General features: G+C 39.1%; 1 protein-coding gene across 1 annotated transcript; it reads right to left on the bottom strand.

Moving 5' to 3' along the window:
• Positions 1 to 7,190: 7,190 nt before the first annotated feature.
• On the bottom strand, positions 7,191 to 11,929 carry coq7 (coenzyme Q7 homolog, ubiquinone (yeast)). Its single transcript, XM_026933448.3, has 6 exons — positions 11,735 to 11,929; positions 11,239 to 11,417; positions 10,666 to 10,780; positions 9,738 to 9,877; positions 9,064 to 9,132; positions 7,191 to 8,378 (listed from the first exon to the last, which is right to left on the bottom strand). The coding sequence occupies exons 1-6, from the start codon at positions 11,814 to 11,816 to the stop codon at positions 8,301 to 8,303; spliced, it is 663 nt and encodes a 220-aa protein (XP_026789249.1). The 5' UTR covers positions 11,817 to 11,929; the 3' UTR covers positions 7,191 to 8,300.
• Positions 11,930 to 13,400: the final 1,471 nt, after the last annotated feature.

A 13,400-nucleotide genomic window follows, 5' to 3' on the forward strand; every position in this document is an offset into this window, starting at 1 on the left:
ATACATGAAAATATTCGAGTAACGAAATATCTAAACAAGTCATCCAATGACATCGCTTTTTGGATTTGATCTACCGAGCTTTCATTCTTTTGCTATTTAAACGCGTGCAAGCCTCATTCTGTCTTCCCAGAAATCATTGCAACAATCTGTTAAGCAGACCTCAAAACACTTAAAAACCTGAGAGAAAAAAACTGGTGTAAATCAAGCAAGAATGTTTAGAAAAAAAAGCATTTAGATGGCATTGCCGGTCTTTTATGTCTTTGATATCTGCTTCAACAGATTTTTGCAGAAGCTGGCAAGAGACAGCAGCTCTTGGGATCGATAGTGAAGACTCTGGAGCGTGGCTGGAGCTGAAACACCCACACACTCTTACCTCGAGAATGACCAGATGCCCATGATGCCTCAGTGGGTCAAAGGGAAATACAATGACAATGCTCTTACATACACAGCGCACAAGTAGTGCCTTACAGCCAGGGGTACTGAAGTGGAAGTATCCAGCCAAAAAATGTACTTAAGTGATAGTCAGAAAGTTGTTACTTTTAAACGTACTCAAGTATTAAAACATAAAAAGTACATTTGTAACTGATGAAATTAAGATAATGCCATAAGTAACTTTAATTATCTAAAACTGTTAGAAGATGCTTTTCGTTGTGAAGCAACTACACTCTTTTGCTGAAAACATCATTCAATCTCTGTAGGTTTGCTGCTCATATGCATGAGTAACTCTACGAATTAATCAGAAGTAAAATATCATGTGAATAACCAACATTTACCATTAGCTAGAATATAGCTAGGCAATTATGTTAGCTACTGAAATCAATGTTAAATATAACTAGTTAACATTAACGAATTAGCGAACTTACCTCAACATGCTTTTCCACATTAGATGGAGTTCATGCATTCTCAGGAGGCAAAGGAAACAACTTTATAGAAAGATTTCCTTACTCAAGCATACTGAAACATATTACTGAGGTAGGGCTAGAGGCGCTCATCCTCAAGTTCCACACTACAGTCTTGTGACTTCTTCATGTTCAAATGCACACGGATAGCTATAGCGCTAACTACATTGTGTAGCATGAGAAGGTCACCGTAGATGACAAATCGACATGATTCTTGCTAGTTTTTTATGTTGGTGCTTTTAACATAGTTTTTGACATATTTGGTGTTAAACTGAAATGATAAAAGAAACCGTGAGAAAAGAAGAGACCTTTGCGATTTGTAACGAGTACTCTGAAGGTTTCAATTAAAATATAAGAAGTAAAAAGAAACATTTTTAAAGGAAATGGGGGCATGATGCATTGGAGAAAGAAATCATTTCTGGCACTTATGCTCATTTTCTTTCATTGATACACTTTACATTAACGTATCTCTATAAGACACTCTCAGTGATCATTTAACTGTAAAGAGATAGATTCTCTTGAGCTGGAATGCCTCTTCAGAAGGTCATGGGCTGACACACACTGTCTAGGACGAGGTGTGTGTCATCGCTGCTCTACAAGCAAGCTACATTTCTCAGCTGACACCCATCAAAGCATGCCACGCTGCTGGGAATCGTAATAAATTGCATTTTCGGCGCTCCATAATGCAAGAAGGTCGCGATAAACATCTAAACTTAATACCTGTGACTTAAACCTCTGCAGTTTACGTGCCTGGTGCATGACAAGGCTGTTTAATGCACTTTAAAGGCTAGCATAATCTGAAATTTTAAAATGGTTGGGCTTGTCAACAGTTCTCAAGTACACTTTTAATGAGAGAAATATGCTCAATTTGTGCAATGACCTGGAGGAGATGAATGACCTGTTCACGGGGCACCTGCAGTAAGAGGCACGATGATGATGATGAGGGATTGCGTGGTTAGGGGCATCAATCTCATGACACGGCTCTCAAAGCTTTAAAGGATTAATGCAAAGTACAAGTTGTCCAGTAATGAAGTGTGGTGGCTAAAGGCAGCCATTATGGGAGGTGAAATGCTAACCTTGTGGTGGGTTCGATGGTCTAGAGAGCTTGGTGACTCAAAAGAAAGTGAATGGCATGAGGGGTAGCATCACCTCGTCTGCATGTAAAGGCTTTTTAAGAATTGAATACATTTGTTGCTAGTGTTGGTCTTTGATGATGAGTGCTGTTTAAAAAAAAAGATCAATTCAGTTCATGCAAGTTGCTTAATGTAGTCTAAACCAGGAGCTGGTCCTACCTGCACGTGCAGGACCGGTGTTCACTCACTGTTTCAGGCCAGGGACGGATACATCAGCAGGGGCCTGTGGTAGTGATCAGCAGTTACCTAACTGGGTCATATGCTTGGATGAATAGCTCGAAGGGCCAGCCGAGGCTCATGAAGTAGCTACATGGCCTTGGAGTCAGCGACCACCCGCACTGTCATGGCCACTGATTGATTGCCGCAAGGGTCATGTCTCTCTGAAACACCTAACATAAGCCGTCCCAGCTGATCCGAAACGTGCCAACACAACTGCTGGCCCCCGAGCAGTGAGATGACTTACAAAGGCAAACATCCTTACATCCACTCATGTGCTCGCCTGTTCCAAATGACACTAATGTGCATTTTACTGTCATGTTCGCATGAGTGATGAAGCTACAGCTTAGCAGCAGACCACGCACATACTAACTTCTCATTCACAGAAGATAGACGAAGATTAATCAATGCATTTTTGGACATGAAAAAAATTTACTAAGATTTTGTGGCCTAAGCTCTTATTAAATTGATGAGTTCAGTTAACATGAATTACATATAAATCTAAAAATCTATAATATCACAAAGTACCATTAAAAGATCTTGAAATCCTCTGAATAATATATTAGAAAGACGACATTGCCAACTATGCTAACTAGCTGTAATGTGTTTGTATAATTGTGAGCTGCACTGAGTGGAACAATGTTCACCTTTGTGCATGTGTAGGCCGAAGTATGTGTGGCAGAATATATCTAAATTAGCCACTTAATTACACTTCACCCATGGCACTTCTCCTCTTCTACACCTGAATTCAAGCTGAAAGTGAGATTGCCTTGTGGAGGACAAATTTCTATTCTATTTAAGGACAACGCACTGCATCTCACATGTCCATGCGTGGGACAGCCTAGATATGAAAAGAGTGTACAGGTCCTTTATGATGTGTATTACAGACCGGATTCTGCTGAAAGGTCCGAGCTTCTGAGAAACCGAGGGCCGAGCACCACCCACACCTCAAAGTGGACCATTAGTTCATTTTAAATTTATCGCTACCTGACAGACAGCGTTTATGTTAAGGCACATGACTTATAAATGAATCCTTTGCCCTTTGGACTGCATCTATATGGAAGACATTTTTAGGTAGGGCCATAAGTGTCATCAAGGTAGCTGATAAAAATATACAATGATACAAAATCATTTTTACTGAAATGAATATGTTTTAAACTGGAAAATGATTTATGACAAATATGTTTTAATGCCAAAACCTTAAAGATATGCCTGTCCTATTGGTTAAGAATACTGGTAGAAAAAAAAACTGCTAGCATGGGTTTTTATTTACAGCACAAACCAATAAGATATGATTTACAGAGATATATAAAATACATTTTATAATTGGAAATAGGACATAAAGATGCACAAGGACTGGATGCTGTGAGGCAGTATGAGCTTCAGACCCTAAGCTTAGTGATTGATGACGCTTTAGAAGCCAAGAAACACAATGATCTGCATCCGAAAGTTTTTATGAGTGCTGTGGATTTATATTAACACTGCTCGCAAAATTTACAGCAGCGATTTTTCACAGTCTGAGGACCAAGCCAGTTTGACTTTTCACAGCCCTTTTGCTGATTTCCTGCTCAATGTCAGTGCAGATTCTTCTGAGAGGTGAACTTAGGCAAAGCAGTCGTGCAATAGACCATGAAAAATAGTCACACATATGTAAAGCGTGAACGATTTTAACCGTGAGATTATTCCTATTGAAATTACGGGAAGCGTGTGCCAAAAACAGGTTGATATAGATGTTAATTTTTATGGTTTGCTCTTATTAACACCTGCAGTGTGCCTGGAGTCATCACTCACGGTTTTATTTAACGATAATTTTGTCACCCTTCACAGGTGCCAGATATGTCTCTGTACAAAGCTTGTCACTTTTTTTTAAAGCCTTGCATCATGCTAGACTTGCATCATGAAGATGTCAACACTATTAATCTGAAACAAAAATAATTCCCAGCCTTGGCTTAACTTTTGATTGGATGTACTGCTCCTGTGTAGTTCCATGCTGTAAGAATAATCATAACACTGCAAACACTGCTTCAGTAATCTTGATGGTTTGTTGAGGAACCATGTCTAGAACACATAATCTGATACTGATAATCAGAGAATGATTAATGTCTAAGACACAGATCAGAAGGTGAACAGTTTAAGGACTATTCATTCTTTCCTTTCTTCAGTAAATGTTTCATCCTGGTCAGGGTCGAGGTGGAACAGGAGCCTATCCCAAGAACACTGGGTGTGAGGAAGGAATACACTCTGGTTGGGATGCCAGTCCATCACAGGGTACTATCATTCACACACCTAGTGGCATTTCAGAGTAGTCAAACCACCTACTGACGTGTTTTTGGGACGTGGGAGGAAACTGGAGAACCTGGAAGAAACCCACACAGACACAGGAAGTGCATGCAAACAATAAACACCTCCCTAATAGATGGATTATTAAGCATTTGCCCAGTAGTTTCACTTCCAAGTGGAGAACAGTAGGGACGCTGACCAGCCCATATAACATCGTGTCATACTCATACTGACTGAAATGTTATGATGAGTCTTTCATGCACCTGCAAATTTAGTTTCATGACCACTTGAGCACCACTAACAGGTTTCAGAGCTGAGGTGACTAAAATCTGCATTTCATTGTTATTGAATCTTAAACTTGAGGGAAATGTTTTTGAGAGGTGGGAGGAGGGGTGAAACCAGACAACCTGAAGGAAACCCACACAGACATGGGCAGAACATGCAGTAATAATTGATCCCCTAAGAGATGTACTAAGTTATTACCAAGTGGTTTAACTGCCAAATGGAAAACAGCGGAAATAAATAGGAAAACACTCATAGTGACTGAATTTAGTTGAAATCTAACTTGACGTTTAGTTTAATGAACACTTAAGGGCTGTAGTAACTTCAGAGCTGCTAGGCCTAAAGACACGGAAAGTCTGTATTTTAGTGTTACTGAGTTTTAAACTTGATAATTGATACAGAGATGGAGGCTTCCATCCTTCTTTTTCAAACTGCTCTGGAAGTGGAAGCTCATATGTAACCAAGCTCACCTATGGAAATATGGAACATATGGAAATAAAGCTGACTTGACTTGGCCTGCTGTTAACACACTGAAGTTCATTATTTTCCTGTAACAACACGTCTCAAGAAAAAACTAAAACACTAAAAACAAGAAAGAATGTTTTTAGTCACATGTTACATTATAGCAGATATAAAGTCATTACCTCATTTTCTCTTACAAATACAAAAGAATTTAGCTTGTAATTGAGAAAAGCCCAGAAGATGTTCTCATATTGGAAAATTGAAGTTGCAGCTTTCTCACTGACTGTTATAAAGCTCTGACACTGGAGACTCCTTCCATAAATTTTAAATAAACTTCTCCTTACAGAAAATCATATCAATAACAATTACACGTTTATCGTTGCTAAATAACAACACATTTAAAAAAACAATCTGATCATCATTAGACTTAGAGTATGTGCAGTGTCTGCTGTACGAGTCCCCGTAGATGAGTTGTTACTATAGCAACAATATCAGAATGAGCGCATTAATATAAACCTGTGATTTGCAGCTGCCTTACTGTCAGAGTCGCTGTTATAGAAAGTTAATCAGCACCCTCTGACCAATCAGAATGGAGAATTCAACAGTGCCGTGTCTAGCAGCCTTGAACCAAGAGATGAACTTACAGCTGTACGCAGAGGCAGCTGTTCATGTTTAAGATATGAAAAAAAGACACACATAGTGAAGGAATGTAGCACCTCAGAAGAACTGGAAAGCCGTCAGTGAGCTGATACGCATTCTGAAGCATTACCAGTAACAAGGCCGCCTTAATTGCTCTTGTCCAGCTCATCTGTTGTTTTTCAATAGGAGCTTAAGGGAGGGGGTGTCTTGATTTATGAAGGTATGCGTGACGTTTATTTATATACGGAGAGCGGCTCGTGAGTAGTTCAGCTTAGTGTGTGCAGAAGGGTGATGTCATCCAAATGCTGAATCCTGTGTTACCTAGTACAAGGCGAGAAGGGATAAAGTGACACATGCTTTCGGTGTGTTAAAAAAAAAAAAAAAAGCAACTACATGTATACATTCAGGATTATTTATTTCATACAGAGTTCTTTTAGAAATGTATTCAGATTGTTCTGTAAATTAATACAGAGTTTTTGCTAGTCATTTTGGGATTTCCCACATTTTAGGGCAGTGGCCAGGGTATTTTTACAGGAAGAGTTGCAGTGGTTTAACCTTAAAGGTCTTCTCTCAAATGCTTAAAAAACAGGTCAATTAAGTGAACTTATAACACAGAGCTAAATATAACCCTGCTGAAAAATCCAGCCTGGTTGAGCTGCTCAAACTGGTAGAAAGGAAACAGTTGAATATACTGCTAGAAACACAGCAGTTTTTTTTAAAAAACCAAAATACAACAGTAAGTAATCTCAGACATTTTTGGGGGGATTCCCCTCCAATTTCTCCCTAAATTACTCTCCCTAACTTTCCACACACCAGTCAGCTCTCCCCGATCATACCACAGCTGCCTACTGAGGAGAGTCAAAGGTAACACTTCCTTCCTCTGAGAGACATCAAGCCAGCCAATCACATCGCAACACACTCTGAAGAAAGCGCTATCTACCCTCTTCCACATACATGAGCTCGCAGATGCCCTGGAGAACACAGACATAAACGAAAAAAAGAAAAAAACCCTCTTCTGGACAGGTTGCATGCTCAGAGAACATCAGGAACTACAATACATCTGCTTGCCACCAGATGGCGGATTAAAAACAGCATGCAATGTCTGTCAAAGGTTTTTCAGTCTACGACTTTTAACAACCCCAAACACACACCAAAGCTGTGAAAGAGATATTTGAAGATTAAGGAGGAAGTGTTGTGCAATGAATGCCACAAGGCTTTACACGTAATACTATTTGCCTAAAAATAAACCCGATGAGTGTATAATGAGTTACGGCAAAACGACAAAGAAAATGCTTGTTTATTAAAACATCTTAAAGCTAAGAGTCCATAAACTTTTAATGAGCAACAATTTTGAGGATTCTTTGGATAGTTAAAGGCTTTTTAGCTTACTAAAGGAGCCCTAACCCTCAGATAGAGCAACTCTGTTGTAGGGTTCTAGATTTAACCTCTTTTTTTTTAAAGAGCCTTGATAGATAGATACATTATATGGCCAAAAGTCACATGTCATTCAAAATGTAGTCCCCTTTTACTGTTATAATCAGCTCCACTCTTCTGGGAAGGCTTTCCACTAGATGTTGGAGCGTGGCTGTGGGGATTTGTGTTCATTCAGCTACAAGAGCATTAGTGAGGTCAGGCGCTGATGTTGGTGAGGAGGTCTGGGGTTCAGTCGGTGTTCCAGTTCATCCCAAAGGTGTTGAGTGGGGTTGGGGGCAGGTCTCTGTGTAGGACACTCGAGTTCTTCCACTCCAACCTTCACACACCATGTGTTCATGGAGCTCGCTTTGTGCACAGGGGCATTGTCATGCTGGAACAGGTTTGGGCCTTTTAGTTACAGTGAAGGGAAACTGTAATTTATAACATACAAAGACATTCTATACAACTGTGTGCTTCCAAATTTGTGGTGATCAGGTGTCCACATACTTTTGGCCTTCCACTGTTTATTCTGGTAACCATTGCTGGATATAGATTATATACCAATTTAGGAAGAAATACAGTTACATAAATATATAAAAACAAAAACAATGGCATATACAGTCATACATTTTATTAGAATGGTAATGAAACATCCTTGGGAAGAAAAAAAAAAAAAATAAAAATCAATCTATTTTCCCTGTGCAGATGAAAATTCTGGTATGGCCCATAATCAGGAAAATAAATTCATCTTACAACTTCATTATATTAAATAAAACTTAAAATAATGGATGCACCAGGCCCGTATTTCTATTTTAAGTTATCTGAAACATCAGAGGTGTTCTTTACAGCAAGCTGTGTCTTGTGTTCCTGTGCAGGATCTGTGTCCCATCACTCAACATCACACTCCACCTCGTCATACTCAACACTGGACTAGTTAAATAAGGAAACAAAATGACTCAGTACGAGAAAGGATTTTTTAAATCCGCTGCGAGATGTAAATCGCAGCTTTACAGCCGGCCTGTATTAGAGTCTTCAAAACCAAATATCCAGGAACCTGGAGGAAACACACAGCAAAGAAAAAAATCTGATTATACTTTGGTGTAGCAACTCATTATTTTATGCTCATGGTGGGAGACAGACGTTCTTCTACAGTTAACATAATCTCTCATCATCCTCAGTGCTTCTCAATACCAGTCTGGAGGAAGGATGTGGATGGATAGTTGCATATCTGACCCATTGCACTGCACTGCTTAATCAAATAAAGGTATTAAAACGTTTACTATTCAGGATTTTACTGAATCACAGAAAGTGTTTAGACAGGAGTGTTGTTTTTGTATTGAGATAAAAAAAAAGTGACCGAAATCATCCCGTGTTAATTCATAGCAGTCTGTATGCTCGAGGTTTATATGCTGTATTCTTGGATTGGATTCTGTCTCACTTGTAAATCATGCTGGATAAAAATGAATAAATGTGAGCATACTATATTTCCTTATTATTAATTTGTTCCATTGTTGTTACGCCACTCTGAGAATGAGCAGCCTCAGAGGGGCCTTCCTTCATAATTACTGCAAATAAATAGAATTATCACATATTTTTAAGTGAAAATGTAGGTGAAAACTATAAAAAATGTAAATCAATAAATTTTTTTAAAAAATCAGAAAGATAGGGATTGAATATGATACGATACTGAAGGCATGATACTGGTCACTGATACTGAAGGCATGTTTCATGTGGCTCACCGATTCGGCGTCGTGTTCCAGCCCAGTGTCGTGGTGCTCCAGTTCATCGTCACGAAACTCTTTAATGAGCTGATGGAGTTAAAAACAGGTTGCAGACATGTTCATTAAAGTTTGCAAACCACACACACACACACACGACAGCTTTTAGAAGTGAATAGACACTGAGGTGTGCGACGGCTAACGTCGGTTTTACTCTGTGTGATTTCAGCCTTAGCCTTTTAACATTATTACTTGTCACACTGCATGAGACCAGACTGTGTGATAACGTGTTCTCTGTGTCAGATTATACGATCAAAATCCTCTAACAATAGACCTCCGATTAAAGAAAACAACGTCACTACCTATTTATGTCATCAATCCGGGCTTGTGTAGAAAACAGGCTTGTATAAATACAAACATTCTTGATGTAATAAGGATATACTTCTGTCTGTTAGCATGTTTCGTTTATGTATTTATAGCCATCCTGTGAGTTTGGCGACATCCTCTGCCATCCTCCCACTGGTGGCTTTTAGACGAATGTCACAGCAGCGCTCACACTCTGAGATTTTAATCCGAAATTTCTCACATTTCACACAACCAAAGAATTCTGTTATGATGTGTGATATTGGTCTGAGGCAGCAAAGTCATGCCAAAATCGTACAGTGTAAAGCCGGCTTTAGAGATTTGGCTCATACCTGTAATAACTCCTCATATCTCTCAGGATCTGCTTCCATTAGCGTTCGGATTTGGTTGTTGTAGTGTTCAGAGATGCTCTCCTCCACCGCCACAGTGCAGGCCATTGCTCCCTCTTTCCCCAGAAGTGCTGTAGAGGCTCCTTCACACACACACACACACACACACACAAACACAATTTAATTTGCTGATTTTGCTGCCTGCTCCTCTTATCTTCTTCAATAATTTCCAGCCTCAGCATCTACACCTACACACTCTAAGTAAGGAATAAAACACTTGGGGACATGCTGTTAAAGGTAAATAATCAGCGAAAGGGTGGTGTGATAAAGTGGAGTTACTGCCCCAAATTTGACAATTTTCCAAGAACAGCACATTCTGAAGTCTTGTATTCCTCTTATACCACAGCTATTTCCCAGCAATTACATTTTTTGTTAGTTATAAACAACACATCATAGTTTTTATACATTTATAGTGTTGTGCATGTTAATGTTGTGCAATGCCATTAAAGTTACTTCCTGTTATCACTTATGTTACAGCAGCTATAAATAGTCATATTAAATAATGGAAAAGATAGTGTAGTTCATGATGGACAGATATAAATATAATGTTTCTAAAGCAGTATGTGATTATACTGGAAATAAACAGCATATAGACTATAGAAATAAAAAATTAGATACATGAAAATGCATAAAGATTTAACTTATAACTGGATTTCTAACAATACTGAATCGAATCGTGTTGTGAGATGAGGCGTGAAGACCCTTAAATTAGGGTGGACACTTTAATATTTTCATATAATTAGTCATTATTTTATTTCACATCCAAGCAAGTCAAAACACCACACACACCATTTCACTGTCCAATTCTTGCAGTGTAACTTCATCAAATTGTATAGATTCAGAATCATTAAAGAGTCAGAATCGAACCTACCGAGTAAAAACCCTGCAACGTTCCACAAAGGCAGCATGAGTGTTGGTCGCACTCGGTTCTCCCCCAAGATCTCATTAAACTTCTGCAAATGCATCTTTTCTTGGTCCCACATGTGCTGATGCAAATGACAGAATTTGGTGTGATTCAATATTTAAACATTAAACAAATATTGTATTAAACACAAACACTGGTTTAAAGTTCTTGCCTTCGGTGCATGGTAGAAGTTATATTTTTAATTATCTCTCACTGACTGGTAATTATAGTATTATTAATAACAGGATAGGATAACGATAGGGGCTTTGAACATCTCCGCAACCTTACTTTGTGCCATATCGGTTCCCACGCTTCGACATGCTGTATCATGCTGACTAGAGTTATATCTCACGCTTTAGAAATTCAAGAAAGGGTTGATTCATTGCTCATGGTAAACCTATCCCGATATAAACAGTCAGTATCTCAGGAAGTCTGTTTCTTTCTTCTCCCGTCCTTCCTCGTCCTCCACAGCCGTGTCTTCCTCAGGTAAGGAAAGTACTCCACATCCTTCTGTGCAAGAACCCTTAAACTATTTAATACCTGGATAAGCGGGCCTGTCTGAGTTCTTCCCAACACAGCCATCTGTCCAGCGTAGATGCGATTGGCCCCGTATTCTCCGGCATGGTCCACGCGGAGCATGCTGTCCAGCAGGGCTTTCTCCTCCTTGTCCCGGGGAGGAGGAAGAGTACTGTACTTTCTGCATAACAGCGAGCTGTTTACTGGAATAAACACACACACACACAATGAGCTAAGAATACACACTAAAACATGACATACAGGAATCATATCATGCAATGCACACATGATGCCATGTTTCTGCAGAGGTCAAGTCAATCATATGACAAACATATAAAGGACAGAAACTATACTGAAGTTTGTTAGGATGTTAAATATATTCAGAGTTCGAGCTGATGAGGAAAAATGCTCTTTATGACCATTAACCTGATGCTGTATTTATTAATTACTCAATCATTTACTGTATTAATATTAATTCATCTGCACACAGTCCTAACACATGTTATGTTATGACAGTTACCTCGGTTAATGACAGCAGGAGCATTTCCTACGTTTAAAGGATAAAAAACACGCCATAAAACGCAGTTTGTAGCTCTCTGCATCACTGCTAGACGATGACGATAAATACTAGCGGAAAAAAACTAAAAAAAAAAAAAAAGTAAGCTCCGTTTTAGCAAAGGTTGTATATGCAGTATTTTGGCGCTGTTAGATGACGCAATCAGTACGCGTCATGCTAAAAAGGGGCGTTGTTTTTGTTCTTCCGCCGCTTCTCTGGTTAATCTGTGTTTCACACTTTATCTGGCTTTATTACAACTTACGAAACTTCACCACCACTAAGATTACTTTCGTGTAATATGAGAATTTTTTTTTGTCATTTAATATGTTATCTGTTTTTTGCGTTTTTTTCCAGTAACAATAGCTTTAGTGCCGATAGGTGGCAGTATTGTACAGGATGAAGCTCCTGTACAGCCAGCAACAAAAGTCGGGGTCGTTAAGGCCACTGGATTTGTTTTATATGTTTCATTTGAGAAATCTACAGTAAAGTCTAACTTTATTAAATTTTATTACTGTTTTATTACTGTGATTTTATTAGAAAATCACTACAGTAGGGCAGTAAAGAAGCAGTAGATAAAAACAGCAGGGGACCAAAAAAACAATGATGATATGCATCTAGATAGATAGATAGATAGATAGACAGATAGAGAGCTAGATAGATAGTGTCATTCCTTTTGACAATAGTCAATATATTCATTCATTCATCTTCAGTAAGCACTTTATCCTTGTCAGGGTCGCAGTGGATCCCGAGCCTATCCCGGGAACACCGAGCATGAGGTGGGAATACACCCTGGATTAGACACAGGTCCATAGCAGGGCACCATACACACACACACACACACACACACACTCAATAACCCAAATGCAATTTATTGTAGCCAGTCCATCTACCAGCTGTGTTTGGGAGGTGGGAGGAAACCGGAGAATCCAGAGGAAACCCAGACGAACCTGAAATATTTCACATGGACAGTAACCCGAGCTCAGGTTCGAACCAGGGACCGTGGCACTGTGAAGCACCAAAGCTAGCCACGATATATACAGTACTGTGCAAAAGTCTTTGGCACCCTATTTTTTAAAATTTTTTTATTAGTACAAAGTTTGTTATAGATTTTTATTTTAGACTTCTACATTAATGAGTCAGTACAAAAACATTTTAGATTTCCAAACATTAGTTTTCCAGCACAAAATTAAATGTTACAGAAAAATATTTGTGTATCAGTAAAGAAATATTACGTAAGAGACACTTTTCAGACAAAAAAAACATAATGAAGGCTGCTGGGTTTCGCTGCAAAATAAGAAGCGAGTGTGACAGTCAAAGTCAAGTATGTATGTGTGTATGTATATACACACATACATACACATACATACACACACACACCGATCAGCCATAACATTAAAACCACCTGCCTAATATTGTGTAGATCTCCCTTGTGCCACCAAAACAGCTCTGACCGGTCGAGGCCTGGACTCCACAAGACCTCTGAAGGTGTGCTGTGGTATCTGGCACCAAGATATTAGCAGCAGATCCTTTAAGTCCTGTAAGTTGTGAGGTCGGGCCTCCATGGATCGGACTTGTTTGTCCAGCATGTACCACAGATGCTCGATCGGATTGAGATCTGGGGAGTTTGGAG

This window comes from Pangasianodon hypophthalmus, chromosome 2, assembly GCF_027358585.1.
Source record: "Pangasianodon hypophthalmus isolate fPanHyp1 chromosome 2, fPanHyp1.pri, whole genome shotgun sequence".
Taxonomy (NCBI): Eukaryota; Metazoa; Chordata; class Actinopteri; order Siluriformes; family Pangasiidae; genus Pangasianodon; species Pangasianodon hypophthalmus.

What these genes read in the sequence shown, in the direction of transcription:
- coq7 (XM_026933448.3), bottom strand. Translation starts at nt 11,816, where the DNA reads ATGCAGAGAGCTACAAACTGCGTTTTATGGCGTGTTTTTTATCCTTTA. An exon ending in CGTTGCAGGGTTTTTACTCG is followed by an intron (nt 9,878 to 10,665) that starts GTAGGTTCGATT and finishes GTGTGTGTGAAG; the next exon opens with GAGCCTCTACAGCACTTCTG. An exon ending in GATATGAGGAGTTATTACAG is followed by an intron (nt 9,133 to 9,737) that starts GTATGAGCCAAA and finishes TAACTCCATCAG; the next exon opens with CTCATTAAAGAGTTTCGTGA.